This window comes from Pyxicephalus adspersus, chromosome 10 (genome assembly GCF_032062135.1).
Source record: "Pyxicephalus adspersus chromosome 10, UCB_Pads_2.0, whole genome shotgun sequence".
Lineage (NCBI taxonomy): Eukaryota > Metazoa > Chordata > Amphibia > Anura > Pyxicephalidae > Pyxicephalus > Pyxicephalus adspersus.
Genome location: NC_092867.1, coordinates 47,354,365 through 47,371,361, shown reverse-complemented (window position 1 = coordinate 47,371,361; position 16,997 = coordinate 47,354,365). Strand labels below are relative to the sequence as shown.

Sequence of the window (16,997 nt, the reverse complement as noted above, 5' to 3'; positions counted from 1 at the left end):
ATATATATATATATACATACAGATATACAGAAGGCTCCTAACCTGTCCCTGTCACGATCCACATCTCTCCCTGCTTCTATCTTTTACACAGAACACAAGATGGAGTGACGAACCCCTCCCTCATTCCCTGTATATATGCCTCTGCTCAGATCTCTTCTGATTGGGCTGCTTGGCCTTGCTGTGCATCCTGGGAGCAAATGATTCGCTCCCAGCCGCGCCATTCCCGCCAGAAAAAGTTGTCATTTCCACCCCCTGCTTTTTCCCTCGTTTGTTCGCAAAGAACATGACCTCATGGCAAATCACAAGGCCGTTCTTGTCTAAATGTTCGGTAAGCGAGAAGTCTCGCTCGCTCATCCCTAGGCTGCACAGCTGAAGGGAGTTGAGTTGTGTGCAGCTGATTAGCTGAGTAATTCCTGTTAACCCTAGGCTGTCATTAGCTGCTGGGGCTTTATAGCCTCTCTGCTCCCAGTCACAGATGCTTGTTATAGCCTCTGCTGGGCTTACCTGTGTTGGGATGTTTTTGTGAGTTTTCTGCGCCTGTTTCTGACTATCCATTTGAATTCTGCCTGAACCGACCTCCGCTTGTTACCCCGACTCTGTTTTTGCCTTTGCCCTTTGTACTTCGCTGGATGGACTGATTTCCTGTGTTTTTGACCTCGGCTAGTTTTTTAGATTTCTTGTCACTTCTTACTCTGCGTTTGTGGCTTTGTACTCCACATTGGTGGGTGCCGGGTCGGCTGCCGGCCTATCTCCAGATACCATCCTTTGCGCACCAAGTCCTGGGGGCAACTGAGTGCTGCACTGAAAAAGAAATTTAATTGTGAAAGTTTAAAGTACAGTTAAAACTAGACTCCAAGTTAAACATATTTTCCCATTGCATCTCTGTTAAGAGGCACTCTCTGGGTGTAAGATCCCAGGTGATACCTCACCGCAGGAGAGCGTGCGCAGCCTATTCTCTCCGGTGGCTGCGCTCGCGGTAGCACTGGGGTTGCGGGATCAGTGCCCTATAGGTTGCAACATCCCTGTAGCTGAGGTTTTCCCTCAGCATCCTCTGCACTGAGGCTGCACAGCTGAAGGGAATTGAATTGTGTGCAGCTAATTAGCAGAGTAGTTAATCCCAGGCTGTCACTAGCTGCTGGGGCTTTATAGCCTCCCTGCTCCCAGTCAGAGGTGCCTGCTATAGCATTTGCTGGGCTTACCTGTGTTGGATTGTTTTGTAAGTTTTCTCTGTTACTGACCTGCGCCTGTTTCCTACTATCCATTTGAGCTCTGCCTGAACCAACCTCTGCTTGTGACCCTGACTCAGTTTTTGCCTTTGCCTTTTGTACTTCGCTGTATGGACTGATTTCCCGTGTGTAATTTCCTGACATTTCTTACTCTGCATTCAGGGCTCTGTACTCGGCATTGGTGGGTGCTGGATCTCCAGGAACCATCCTTTGCGCACCAAGTCCTGGGGGCAACCGAGTGCTGGGAGACACAACCAGTCTCCCGAGGCTGAGCAGGGGCCGCTATAGGTGAACACTGCGGCATAGATTGGGCGATTGGTGTCTGGGGAATACCGATATTGATCCGGGCCTTACATTTTAACAGGCCAAAAACATAAAAAGAGGACATGCGCCAGTGTCTATGACTGCAGGCAACTGGACACGCCGGCTCCCTGCTAGCTCTATACCCAGCTACTCACAAGTAGGCTAAGCAATCATAGCGGTTTTCTGGACGAGGAAACACGTGGGGATCTTCTCCTCTGCAGCAATATGGTTGTACGGGCTGCAGGGAAGATCAAAGACTGGGGAGCTCGTTCCCAAACCTCAACCTCAAACCTCACAAATTTTACTTCACAAAATTTTAGAGACTGCTTCTCAGAGTCAAACTCCAGTACATAGTTCTAACCTACCCAGCTCTGTTGACAGAGAAGCATTGAATTCCTCCAGTCCCGAAGTGGCTATACCTATTGTTAATAGATTTGATCCTCTATCACAGGACAATAATCTTCCTGTTTTAGTGACCCTATTGTCTGAGGGGGAATCTAGAATGTTTACTTTCATGGCTATTACAATCTGAATTCCCTAAAACTTTAACCATTATCTCAGACCTTAGGAAAGACCTACAAGGGCTTGGTACCAGGCTGGATGCAATTGAACAAACGTTGGATAATACTATTTCCAGAGGGTTTTCTTAAGCTGTTGCTTTTTTTTTTTTTATTTCCTGTCTGCCAATATTGATAAACTTGAGTGAATTATCTATTTGGATTATTCTTATATTAGACTGCAATTGTTAAGCCTAATAATAATTATAATTTGTGATGCTGTAGGCCTCCTGTTATGTTGATCTTAGGTGGTGGCCCTTAAAGGTTGCCATCTTTTAGTGTAAAAGGAATTGGAGAGCTGGCGGGGTGATACATGCCCTCTGTTATTAGAGAGAAAATACAGGGGTGTTGTTAAGATTTTGGCCCCCTTCTTGATTCCTCCCATGATTTTGGGACAAAGTTATGTCCCTAAAGCTTGGGGTAATCAGGTCGATCACATCCTCTGGCCCCCATTTTGGGGTTTGGAAGAAGATAGATTGAATTCCCTAACTTTTTTTCTTTTTTATCATTAGAGCATTTTGGTCAGTTCGATTTTTTTGTTTTTATATCAGATGTACTTGCTTTGTTTTATTTTTTTGCAATTTTTTGTGTTTCCTTTTATGTTTTTAGATTCTTAAGTTACTATGGAGATTTTTTTTCATATTGAAAGAGTTTCTTTACAACTGACTAATGGTGAGATGTACAGAGAGTGAACAAAAACAACTGCAGCCCCTACTAATTTTAACGCATAATGTACAAGGTATCAATTCTCCAGCTAAACGAGCGAAGGTATTTCAATACTATCATGACTGGGGTAAAGTATAGGAAGCCCTCGCTGCCCAACCAATCAATTCCACCACCCCCAATACCCCATTTTACCATTAAGCACACTTACACATTTTTGGAAAAAATTGGCCACAGCAGCCGCTTTATTAACACCATGTTCCAATTTTTTAACAATATCCAATTTAAAGGCCCAACCAGCCCAACAAGCCCTTTCTTTTTAAACATCAGATAAAAATTGGAACAACTCTTCATATAGGTCCATGAAAGTCACAAAACTCCTTCATCCTCTTGCTGTTTCCGATCCACCGCCAGGCCCCCAGCCGCCCATACGCCGCCTCGGGGACAGTTAGCAGATCTCCCTCCTCAACTTCGCCTCCACAACAACCAAGTGTCATGCAAGGCCCACCTTACTGTACCGAAACCCCAACCTTTTTGTGTCTCCATCTCCCCTATATTTTTCATTACCCCACCACTAACTTCCATGGACCCAAACAAAAACATGCCACCTGCCGCAAACTTGACACCTTAAGTTTGCAAGCACCGCCACACCCTGGCGGCTCGTTCCAAAGCTTCGCCCAAACTTAGCAACCACAGATCCGTGCCCACCGCATTAAGATAGACCCCATCACCTCGGAGAATTAAGCCCAGATCGGATTCCAGCTCTTGATGTCGCACCACCAGTCCCCCAATCCTCACCAAAAAACGCCCCACCTCCTTGTTGAACTGTACCTGGGCCTTATTTAGCCGCTCCACTGACCGAGCCTGTCTCCATGCCAACCGCACAACCATTTCAGACCACATCAACACCGTATTGGGAAACGCCTCCCTCAAACGCAAGCAATCAAACTTGATATCCCTTATCAACTCCCGCATGGGACAACCCCCAAGTCGTTTCCCCCAAGGTTTAAAAGTAAAACATCCGGGGCCCTGTCCAAGCTGGCAAACCTCTTGACCTCGGGAACCACCCTCCTCCACTGCATACCTGGGATCCCGATCCAACGAACCCTCGCCACCTCCCTCTGCAATCCTAACTGCCGACTATTATGCCGCATATCCGCCCTTCTGGCCCCCCAATACACGAACCAGTGGCCCAGGATCCACACCAAGCATGTCGGCCCATCTGTAACAAAGAAAAGATCCGCCAACTAGTATAACAGTGCACAATTATCACATCACACACACACCCCCCCCCTATCAACAACAGCACCCCACCAACAGGACCTTACAACAAATGCGGCCGAACATACAGACGGAAACGGTTGGATTCCCACCGGCCGATCCTCTTGATCACATCTGGACCAAGGCCCGATCTGGCTGCCTCCGTGGCTGCTCCAATCCTGAAAGAATGAGCAGCATACTCACCCGGACTCCTGCCTGAAGCCGCCACACATCGTTTGATGATCGACACGAACTGACATGGAGTCACAAAGGAAGCATCCTCCTGCAGAAACAAAGGACCGCTCCTCCTTGGCCGTAACGAAAGATACTCACCCATCACCGTAACCCGACATAACTCCGCACCCCGCAGCCCCCTCAGCACTAAACAAGCCCCTTTTCCTTCCTGGTCGGTTTTTGACTTCCGGATCCAAACCAACACCTCACAACCTACCGCCCGCACATCCCCTAACTGCAGTCCACCTTCCCTTGCCCTGGACGGGCACACCACTTCACTCACCAGCAATGCCGCAAAAAACATCACCACGAACACAGCCTTAAACAGCACTGCCTCAAAGCCACTGAAGCACACCGACCCCAGCCTATGACAAATGTCCTCGGCTGGGGTCCCAAAAGACACTGGAGAAGAAAGCCAAAATGATCACCCATTATACTGCTCCAAGAACCGGCGCCAAACACCTAAATCACTTTTTAACACTCGCGTTAGCCGAATAAAATGTTCCGGCCTGCGCACTCCGGCCGTAGCCGCTGCCAACCTTCGAGTAAAAATTCTCCCCATGGGCATTATCCGGCACGCAAAATTAAGCTTTCCGAAAAGTAATTGTAACTCCCGCAACCGCATTTTTTCCATACAACAGGCCCTCCCCACTTCCTCCTTCAACGCCACTAATTTATCCTCGGGCAGCCTGCATTCCATGCACATGGAGTCCAACACTATGCCTAAAAAAGACAACTCCGTAGTCGGGCCAACTGTTTTTTCCCTAGCCAATGGCACCCCGAACTACTCCACCACATGTTCCAATGTGCCCAGCAGGTTGGCACAAACCAAGGATCCTCTGGGGCCCACACACAAAAAATCATCTAAATAATGAATAATGGGCCCGACCCCCCACACATCCCTCACAACCCACTCAATGAAAGAACTAAACAATTCAAACAGGGAACATGATAAAGAGCAACCCATTGGCAAAAATTTGTCGACATAATATGCCCCTTCCCAACAGCAACCTAGCAACCAAAAACTGTCCGGATGAACCGGCAACAAGTGAAAGGCAGACTCAATATCGGCTTTTGCCATTAAACACCCCCTCCCCGCCCTCCTAACCAAATCAACAGCCACATCAAATGAGGTGTACGCCACCCTGCACAGTTCAGGCGCAATACCGTCATTCACCGACTCCCCTTTGGGATAAAACAAATGATGTATCATCCTAAACTGGTGTGGCTAACAACCAAGTTAGCCAAAGGCAATGCCCTAAACGGCCCCGCCATGCGACCCAGAGAAACCTCCATCTGTAATTTTGCCGTGACAACCTCAGGATTAACCGCTGCCGACCTAAATTCTTCTGTACCCTGTGTATACTCACCAACTCACAAGGGATCCGGAAACCCTCCTTAAAGCCCAACTCCAACGCCCTCGCCGCCGCCTGATTCGGGTATCTATCTAGAAAATGGCACATTCTTTCCACCCTCACTGGAGTTGTCCCTTTTTCCCGCAAGCTCAGCAGGACGCCCTTTTCCCCTGGACAAGCAACGGGCTCCCGAATGTGCTCCCCCACAACTGGAACATTCATGCTTGAACCGACATGTGGGTCCAAACCTACATGTCCCTTCATTGAACAACCAACACAGTCCTTTTCTCTTACCTGCCAGGGATACCGCTGCGCCTGAACCCCCAGCGCTTCCAGGAAAAGGCTGCTGGGCCATCCTCGCCGACGTCATCAACCGAATCCACAGGGTAATGTCTTTATGGTCCCAACGCATCCCCAGCCTCATAGCCTTCCGCTGCCTAAACTGCTCATCGTATCTCAGCCACGCAGTGCCCCCATAGACTCTATATGCCTCACTGATCGCATCCAGGTAGCAGAACAGCGCTTAACAATAATCCGGCTCCGGATCAAACGCCACATTCCTTTTTCCTCACCAGAGCGCTTACTCTCCCCCGGCTTCAATTCCCGCCCCCCAAAACGCTCCACCAGTAACAAAGAGAATATGTCAACATATTCCCCTTTCCAAATTTTTTCCCTCGCCTCTTGAGTTAGGTGAGCCCCCAGCGGTCCCTCGAAACACACATAAACCTCACCTATTGCCCCATCCGCGACCCCTGGACTGCTCGCCTCCCCACTGCTGTCCTTGCGACCGTCACCAACAGACCCAGATATAACGCCACCCGCACTGTCCCCTGTACTTGCAGACCCCGGCGTGGCCAAACCACTGTCCACCCTAGGGACCTGTTCCTCTCTGCAAACCTCCAGCACTCTCTCACCCTGCTCACCCCCCTTTTCCCGGCTGCCTCCCATAACACCCCCAACAGCCCCACCCCCAAACTGGAAAAGCAAATCCCGCAACCCCTTTAAGAGGTCCCCCCCTTGACTCGCCCCCTCTGGCCTACAGACAGGTGGCCCCCCCATAGCCCCCACACTGCTTCCAATGTCACTAGCAGGCATTACAGCATGTACATTACAGTCCCCCCCTCCCTCCCCCCGCACACCCCAAACCGACAGGTACTCACCGGGCTGCCGGGTCTCGTCCCAGCCCGCAGCCGCCGTACCGCTGCGCCGCCGTACCGCTGCGCCGCCTTCTGGTCGCCTCCTCCTCCGAATCCTGGAGTTCCCCCTCTGACAGCGAGCATTCGGCCGCGAAGATCCACAAGATCCAGTATCCTAGATTGAGATTGGAAACCTGATTCAAGATTATTTTGTAATTACGTTTCCCAAGGATACCTTCCCAGGGAATACCTGGGAGGCTCGTAAAGCTTATGAATTATTTAAATTAGGAGCTTAACAAAAGAAGGCTAGAGATATGCTTATTGACTCCAAAATGAGTGAATGCCATACAATTGCAACATAAATCTGATCCAGTATTAGACCTTTGCCCTCAGATAGATTTTTTACAAACAGAATTAAGTTTATTACCTACTACTAAAGCAGAGAGAGCTTTAAGTTGGGCTGCTCATATATTTTATACCTGGGGAGATAGGCCTGGAAAGCTGCTAATTAATAAGCTTATCCCAAGACCAAAAATGTTTACCCTTCCCAAGATTAAACTAAAAGATGTGAAGATCTAACAAAATCCAGAAAAAATTCTATCGGTTTTAAAAAAAAATGTATTCATCTCTTTATGGTGAACAACATAAGGCTCCTCGAGCAGTAATGGACAGTTTTCTTAATGCCCTCCATATACCTAAACTTAAGCCTGAACATGTACACATTATGGAAAATCCAATTACGGAGGAGGAAATTCTTAGAGGACTTAAGGGGTTTAAAAGCTAGCAGTGCTACTGGTCCAGATGGTTTCTCTTATGCATACTATAGATCTTTTGCATCTCAATTGACCCCACATTTAGTTACATACTTTAACTACTTACGAGATGGTAATCATCTTACTGTGGAAGCAAATCACGCTTTTATTAGTGTGATTCCAAAACCAGGTAAAGACGAGACTGATGTATATAACTGTATAATGGAAAATAATTGGGATGGTAGTGGTAATAGGGAGGCTATGTTGCTAGCGTTAGATCTCCAGAAAGCCTTTGACAGTGTATCTAGGACATACATGTTTAAAGCCTTAACGGTGATGGGCTTTGGTAATAATTCTTTGAATATCTTGAGAGCACTTTATGATAAGCCTTTTGGCGAACATCTCCTTAAGTGGTTTCCTTCATCTGATATTCATATTAAGAGAGGTGCACGTCAATGCTGTCCATTATTCCCATTACTGTTTGGCCTTGCAATAAAACCGTTGGATTTTACAATTAGGGACCATCGAGATATTAAGGGTATAAAATGCAATGAAGGAACACAAATGTGCTCTTTTTGGCGATGATATTTTGTTATATGTTTCTTCTCTTCATGTTACATTGCCCAATATTTTTAAAACTCTGGATAAATTTACAGTAATTTCGTGTCTTCATGTTAACTGGTTGAAACCTCAGGCTCTCAATATCAATATCCTGGAGTTCTAAATAGACCCTATTTAGAAAAACTTTGATTTATATTGGGAATCTAAGTCACTTCAATATTTAGAGATTCAATAAACACCTGCTCCTCAGTCTTTGTTCCAGGCTAATTATATCCCTTTATTTAGGAACATTTTTTCAGACCGCATCTCTCCCTATCAATATACCTCTTTCTACTTTGCCACTTTCAGTGAAAAATTATGCATTTCATCTTAGGGAATAAACGAAATAGGATTCAGAGAAAAACTATGCTGGCCCCTTATCTACGTTGCAAGGGATTACGCCACAATGGGTGGAAATCGATTCTGGTATTATTATTAGTTAAAAAAGAAACTGTCTTATGAGTACTTTTATTATAGACAAATTTGATCATTTATTGAATCTAAAATTCAGTTAGTGCCTCGTCCCCTATTTTTAAACCCCTTTGAAAAGTCTTGTAGATCCCTAGCTGACACAAAGGGTCAGATTTTGATTATTTACAATATATTGATGACCTCATACATGTGTGCATGGGTAAAATTTGAAAAAATATGGTTTTGCGCTCCCGTATCGAACGCTCATAGCGATTACGGGAGGAAAATTTAGGGGGATTCCAGCCGCGCGGCACCCTCATTAAAGGTGTTATTAAGGTGGTACTTGGTACCTGAGATGCTTTCTAAACGTAATCCATCAACCTCCCCTTGGTAGAGGATGTGATGTTGGGGGATCAATGTATCATATGTGGTGGTCTTGTCCCATTGCCCAAACCTATTGGAGAAAGATATTTGATAATTTAACTAGAGTCTTGGAGCGAGATTTGAGGTGCTCTCGAGAGACTGTTTTTATTAAAGCTGATGATGTTAGCTGCTCGAATCACTTTAGCGAAACCCTGGAATTCAACCACAATTACATTGACCCCTTTTTTCTCTAAAATTAACTGGATTATGGTGAATGATAAGATGACCCATATTCCTACAAATAAATTGGTAGAATTTAATACAATTTGGGACCCCTGGAAGTTGTTTTGTAGGTCTACTTTGGGTACTTGAATTGTTAATTAAATGGAAAGTTAGTAACTAATGGTAATGGTAAATAAAGTTCTTATTTTCTTCCCCGTGTCAATACACTTTATAATTTGCTATTAACCACTTTATATTTATAAACCATTCAGAATTCAGTGTTTAGATTTATTTAGTATTACTTTAATACCATATTTGTTAACACTGTATTGTATTGTTTAATATTGATCTTTGGTATATTTATCACTATAGTATCCAAAATACTTTTGTTCTACATAAATTTAAATCACATTGATTATAATTTATTGTTTCTGATTTATCCAGTCATGTATAAAGAATCTTTTAATATTGTTTTATATTATTGGATATGAATTTGGTAGAAACCTTTTGCTAATTATGCACATTACGAAAAAATTGAATTTTTCCTGGATATGTCTTCCTTACTTGTAATTTTGGGGCTGCCTTGGTTGCGCAGACAGAATCCCATAGTTGACTGGGATTCTGGACCGATTGTTTAATGGGGTGAGAAATGTTTTTCATTGGTTTAGTAAGCTCACTACCTCTCCAAGTTACTGGTACATCCCTAGAGAAGCTGCCCGTTCCTTATGTCCGATCGGATGTATTCTGTCTTTAGGCCGCGGATGTTCTTCCAACTCACCAGGCCTATGACCGCCCAATAGACCTGCTTCTAGGTGCCACCCCAAGGGCACCTCTAAAATCTCACTGTCCCTGAGAACTTGGCCATGAAAATGTATATAAAAGAAAATTTGGAAAAAGACTTTATCCGGCATTCTACATGTGCTGCTGGGGCTGTTTTCTCTTTTGTGGAAAAGAAAGACGGTAGTCTAAAACCATGTATTGACTACAGAGGGTTAAACAAAATTACCATTAGGAACAGATACCCTTTACCCCATATCGATGACCTGTTTGGCCAGGTAGTCAATGCCCGAGTATTTACTAAATTTGACCTGGTGGGGGGCCTACACCCTCATCAGAATAAGGCGGGGGATGAGTGGAAAACTGCTTTTAATACTAAGGATGGGCATTATGAGTACCTGGTTATGCCATTTGGGTGATGCAATGCCCCAGCAGTCTTCCAGGACTTCCAAAATGATGTTTTCCGTGATTTTCTTAGGAAATTTGGAGTGGTTTACTTGGATGATATTTTAGTCTTTTTACCTTCTCTGGCCCAGCATCATGTTCATGTTTAGGCAGTTCTTCAGAAACTGAAGGAGAACCATTTGTATGCCAAACTAGAAAAGTGTGTGTTGGAAGTCTAACAAGTTCATTTTTTAGGTTACATTGTGTCTGATCAGGGTCTAACAATTGATCCAGCCAAGGTCACTGCTGTCCTTGATTGGCCTTCGCCCACCAATTTGAAGGCCCTACAAAGATTCCTAAGTTTGGCTAATTTTTATAGGAGATTTATTAAGAACTATTCAGTCATAGTCACTCCCCTTACTGATCTGCCACGAAAGGGAGCAAATTCCTCCCAGTAGCCAACCCAGTCTTGTGAAGTTTTTAAAAGGTTAAAAGAGGCTTTTTGCTCCACCCCTATCCCTGTACATCCAGATACCCAGCAACCCTTCTTTGTGGAGGTAGATGCATCCAAACTTGGGGTAGGAACTTTACCATTACATACAGACGGGTCCAAAAATGTTAGGGCCGATGCCCTATCATGTAATTTTCGTGAAGCAGGCTCCTGCACAGATTATGTGCCCGAATCAATTCTTCCTTTTTACTGTGTGCTCGGAGTATTATCTGCCAGTTCGCTCTCCCCTTATCGATCAGCCCTGTTGGAGTCTCATCAGTCGGACCCACCTCCAGGCAAACCCTCAGGACAGGTATATGTTCACTGCCCCTAAGCCTGCAGGTCCTCCAGCAGTTTCATGAGTCTAAGGTTACTGGACATCCAACAGAGGGAGAGATTTTGGCATTACTGGTACGCCATGTGTGGTGGCCATGCCTTCCTGATGATACTCGAGCATTTGTAAAGGCCTGCACCACGTGTGCTCGTAGTAAAACTCCTCGTGCAGCCCCAGCATGTACCCTTCAGCCACTGCCTCTCCCTGACAAACCCTGGTCGCATATTGCGATGGATTTTATAGTGGACCTACCAGTGTCCAAAGGATGCACTGTGGTTAGGTGGTGGTAGACCGGTTTAGTAAAATGGCACACTTTGTACCCCTACACAAACTGCCAATGGCAGGTATTATCGCAACTTTTCATTTAGAATATTTTCTGGTTGCATTGTATCCCAGCAGGATCTCCGCTGCTTTGTGTCAGGTTGTTAGGAGGAATGGGCAAAATACCTTCTATTTGCGGAGTTAGCCTTTAACAACGCTGAACATTCATCAACTAAAATGTCTCCTTTTCAGTGTCTGGGTGGACAGAATCCAAAATTCTCCTCTTTGTCTGGTCCCCCCTCCAACATCCCTTTGTTGGAAGATTGGACTATGTCTCAATTTGGTCTCAAATACAAAAAAAAAATTAAGGCTTCCAGGCAGCAGAAACGATTTGCTGATCGACATTGTTCCAAAGAGCCAGAATTTGCTCCAGGGGATTAAGTTTGGGTTTCCACCCGGAATATTGCCCTTCCCCAACCCTTCACCAAGCTTGGGCCAAAATTTATTGGGCCATACCCTATTGCTGAGCGAATAAATAAAGTAACATATAGGGTAACCCTGCCTTGATCTATTAGAAGTGTAGACTCCTTCCATGTTTCCTTAAAATCAGCAGCTAATGCGGCACCTTCCTTGAAGCCTCCCACCCCCCACCCCCCCGTGGATGTCGAAGGTGAGCCTGAGTATGAGGTTTAGAAAATTTTAGGTTCTCATTGGGTACAGAATTCTCTCCAATAATTTGATTGATTGGAAAGGTTACAGTCCAGAGGAAAGGAGCTTGGTCCAGCGCATCAAGTTCATGCGGAAAAGTTTGTTAGAAGGTTTCACAACGAAAACCCTGAAAAACCTCGGGTGGTGGGTCCGGAGGCCTCTCCTTGAGAGGTAAGTATTGTTAGGAGGCGCTCTCTGGGGGTAAGATCCCAGGCGATACGTTACCGCAGGGGGGCGCACGCAGCCTTTTCCCTTGGGCGGCTGCGCTTGCGGTAGCACTGGGGTTGCAGGATCAATGCTCTGTAGATTGCAACATCCCTGTGGCTGAGGTTTACCTCAGCATCCTCTGCACTAGGGCTGCACAGCTGAAGTGAATTGAGTTGTTTGCAGCTAATTAGCAGAGTAGTTCCTGTTAATCCCAGGCTGTTATTGGCTGCTGAGGCTTTATAGCCTCTCTGCTCCCAGTCAGAGGTGCCTGTTATAACATCTGCTGGGCTTACCTGTGTTGGAGTGTTTTTGTGAGTTTTACTGACCTGTGCCTGTTTCTGACTATCCATTTGAATTGCCTGGACTGACCTCTGCTTGTGACCCCGACTCTTGTACTTCGCTGGATAGACTGATTTCCTGTGTTTTTGACCTCCGCTAGTTTTTTGGATTTCTTGTCACTTCTTACTCTGCATTTGTGGCTCTGTACTCTGCATTGGTGGGCGCGGGGTCCGCTGCCGGCCTATCTCCAGACACCATTCTTTGCGCACCAAATCATGCGGGCAACTGAGTGCTGGGAGACACAACTAGTCTCCTGAGGCTGAGTGGGGGCTGCTATAGGCAAAGACTGCAGCATAAATAGGGGGATTGGTGTCTGGGGAATACTGGTATTGATCCAGGCCTTACAGTAGTATTTGCATCCCTGCTGGCCAGGAACAATGTCTCTACAAGTAGCTTAAAAGTATATACTCATATTCACTCTTGTTGCCTTTCCTCGGTTAGAATTCTGCCATTTTGTCCTTATAGAATAAGTCCATATATTTTACATAAAATTATATACAATATTTAATACAAAATTATTATCCAAACATTTAGGTACATACATTGTGGTGTGTACTATGCATTTTATGCTTTTAAATTACAGTTTATTCTCAGTAATATGCTTTATGGGGTGCTTCTATTTTATCAAAATATTTCCTGTAACCTGTGTATATTTCTAGCTCTAAATCTAAGATTCGGTCTCAAATTTTACCAGACCTAGGTGAAGAGGAAATAACACCTCAGCTAAAGCGGACTAGAAGTGATGCCAGCTTTGTTCAGAGACGTTCGAAGCACAAGAGTCCAGAAGAAGCACAAAGATTGAGAAGTCACAGGTTCTCTATTAATGGCCATTTCTATGATCATAAGGTACACAAGAACAACTCCTGTTTTTGGTAAAATATTCAAGATGCCTTTTGATTTATTTTGAGAGTCTGTGTTTGTAGTAAGTGTAGTTCCAAATTTCTGTGGTTTGTAAAGTATTAAAGTGATTTTTTTTAAATTATAAAGTCTTTTTGTAGTATTTTGTATATTCAGATTGGCAAGTGGATGGCATTAACAGCTCTAGGGCTAATGGCCCTACGTTATTAAAGCTCCCCAATAGTGGAGAACATGGGCTAGCTTTACATGGGATAGCTTTATTAAAGCTCTCTAAGACTGGGGAAAATTATCATAGGAGAACCTAGGTGATCCAGCAAACCCGGAATTGATCTGGTCCTAGATTACAAATATTTATTAAATAATAGCAAATTATTTAAAAAAAATCTATTTCAGGTTTGCTGGATCCTCTAGGTTCTCCCATGATAATCTTCTCTAGTCTTGGAGAGCTTTAGTAAATCAGGCCCAATATGGCCCAAGTCTAGACCAAGTTTTTTGTATTTATTGTATATGTTTTATGTTTTCACAATAGTGCAATCATGGTGCTACAAAAATATGCTTCATACTGTATTTAATTTAATCTGAGCCTGTTACCCATACAAATTCTTTGTATGTTTTGGGTATTTATTTTAAAGAATGTATTGAAGTAAAATTTAAAGTCAAAACATTTGGATTGAGTATGGTATTTTTAAAATCTTTGTTGTATTTTGATCCTTAGTTAAAATCCCTGTCAGTTATTTTCACATCTGTGTTCCAGTGAGGAGTTTTCTCTTTCGGGACAGTAGAAAAAGTAGTAAGTGAGAGGGAACCTCTCCAAAGTAAGGGGGAGGTTTTTTGAAAGATTTACACACTATTTCTGTTGTAACTGAGTAACAACAGAAAAAGTTTGACTCCTCTTTGCTTTCAGATCCATTAACACCAGGGCCAACATCAGACATTTCTGGGACCCATACTGCATAATCTTTCTGCCCCCCCCCCATGTCTAAAGTACCTGCTACTGACAGGTGCAGTAGGGCTCAGTCAAGTCAATTTGGCTGCCTACATTGAGAAGTATAGTAGGCCACCAAAAGATGACAGCTTGAGCCATACTAAATTTGTAATTGACAGGTATAGTATAGATCATTAAAAAAAATTGTCCTTCATTGCTTCTTTGTCAAGTCACAGAACTTTTGCTAACCAGCAAAATATTATATATTGCAGTTCACACCTTTCAGCCAACAGCCTTTAAAAGGATGTGTTCCTTGGTGAGAAACGGACAGTTTCCCTTACTAACTGAGCCAAAGCATCCATTAATTTGTGTATCTAGCTACAGTCTTGTTAATCAGCCGTAAAAATTTTGATATCCACACCCACTGCAACAAATTTACATCTCACTGTTGTCTAAGCAGATTCACCTTGCATAAATGCGCCAACTGCTTTAAGGCAGTTCATCATTATTGCCACCCCATCACAGGAAGCACCATTAGGTATACTTTGCTGGCAGAGTCAACAGGTATTTGTAGAGCTGAAGTACAGATACATTGATTAATCAAGTGCTTTAAGACATATATTTTAATGGTATGCCATAGTTCTACTTTCGCTTGATTTCTAGACAACAAAAATAATTGTGCACCCACTCCTCCCTCTACCGCTTTTTAACTAATTGCTAGGTAAAAAACTAAAAACATTTAAATGCCATTTTACTTACCAAAAGCCATGGGCACATGACACTTCAGGGACAGGATTCTTGCCTCTTGCTTCCTTGTTTACATTTGATGGGGTCAGCTCAAGGGGACCAGTGAGGAGTACCTAGCATGGGTGCATGAGAGCCAATTAATCATAATTCCCTTGCAGAGAAAACAGCTCTACCAAGGGTTCCTGTTCAGCAGATTTAGGTAAGGCTATCTTGATAAACAAGGTAAAAGACTATGTAAAAAACACAAGTAGGTGGAAGAAAAAGGAAGATGGGAAATTTTGTTGGAGATGAGCATGGGAGGACAAAGGATTAAAGTTATGAAACAGGCATAAAAAACTCCTATGTAACTACAGCTATCATGTGTTTATTACAATAAATATTTACGGTTTATTCATTACCATAAAAGTGCATTGCTTAAATATAATGATTATCTTAAACTGGGTTTAGATATCATTTCTGTTATAACTTACTTAATATGCAATTGGAATCAATCACTATAATGACAGTACTTCCTAGTTTCTTTTTTCCTTGCCAGATGCATGTGTTTGTTCAAAAATTACTATACTAATTTGACTTTTTAGAAATAAAAGTGTTATTGTGGGAAGAGGTCAAATCACAGATTTCCTTTATGCTTCCTTTCAGACTTCTGTGTTTACTCCAGCATATGGTTCAGTGACAAATGTGCGTGTCACCAGCACCATGAACACGTCCCAGGTTCTAAACCTGCTGCTTAAAAAATTCAGGGTAAGCATAAAAGAAGAATGATAAATTATCAAGAAAAACTAGATCATAGTTCATTTAAATTAGTTGCTCCACACCCATTCTTCTGCATGGTTATTATAAATGTATTCTTATTATAAAATACATATAAAAGGAAAACACGCACAAAGGTTTTCTGCTTATATCTAAAAAGAATAATAATGTAAAATGGTGTCATTAGCACCCAAGCAGACGCCCACTGTTGCTGTAGAGGAGAACCTTTAATTTCTGTATGACAGCAGGATAATCCTGCTGTGATCCAACATGCAATATAGACTTATATCTCTTCGCTCAACAAACCTTTTGCTGGTAATAGAAACGCTCTATCTCTGACTTCCCAGGGGCATGTCAGTCTTTTTCAGAGTGACCACTGCTTCAACGCACATGGAATAGGGGTCCTTCTATGTAGTGTGCTGGCAGTAAACAGGTTTTTCTTCCCAGGCTGTGGCTACAAGAACTATCAAGAAGTAAAACTTTTATTGTTACTAATCTAAATTAATTACACCATATAAACATATAACATAAACACCATATAATTACAGTCTCTCCCGATGCGTTTTGCCCTCATGGGCTTCTTCAGGGCATAGTGAGACCTTGGTATATTGACCCAAAAATCAGTGCAATCAAAAGAAGATCAGAAACTGGAGTCACATCAAATGTCAAGTCAATGGTGACGAGGATTAGCAAACTAAGCAAGCTTTGGGCACTGTGGTATTGGGTACTGTTGATATTTATGCTTGCTTGTTAATAATTGTATTGTCTATGCTAGAAGTCTAGCAAACAAGATAGGGGAGTTGGAAGCCTTAATGAGTGAAGAGAATTATGACTTAGTTGGCATTGCTGAATCCTGGCTTTGTTCTTCGCATGACTGGACTGTCAATATTCCTGGGTATACTCTCTTTCGTAAAGACAGATTCAAATGAAAGGGTGTTGGTGTCTGTCTGTATGTGGGAAGTGATACATATTCAGCAATGCCAACCAAGTCATAATTCTCTTCACCATTAAAGCTACGTACACACGTCAGATTTTTATCGCCCGATAATCGGCATCGGCCAATTATCGGGCGAAAATCTGCCGTGTGTACAGTCGGTGTCGTCCATCGTCCGGACGACCGACCTGCCGGATC

General features: G+C 43.6%; 1 protein-coding gene across 1 annotated transcript in view; it reads left to right on the top strand.

Annotated features, from left to right (window-relative positions):
* The window catches only part of LOC140339556 (ras association domain-containing protein 4-like), a gene marked incomplete at its 5' end in the record, with an annotated part of 68,292 nt that overhangs the window by 12,378 nt on the left and 38,917 nt on the right, over positions 1-16,997 (top strand). The window contains 2 exon segments of the mRNA XM_072424309.1: positions 13,277-13,428; positions 15,755-15,856. Coding sequence (XP_072280410.1) covers positions 13,277-13,428; positions 15,755-15,856 — 254 coding nt within the window.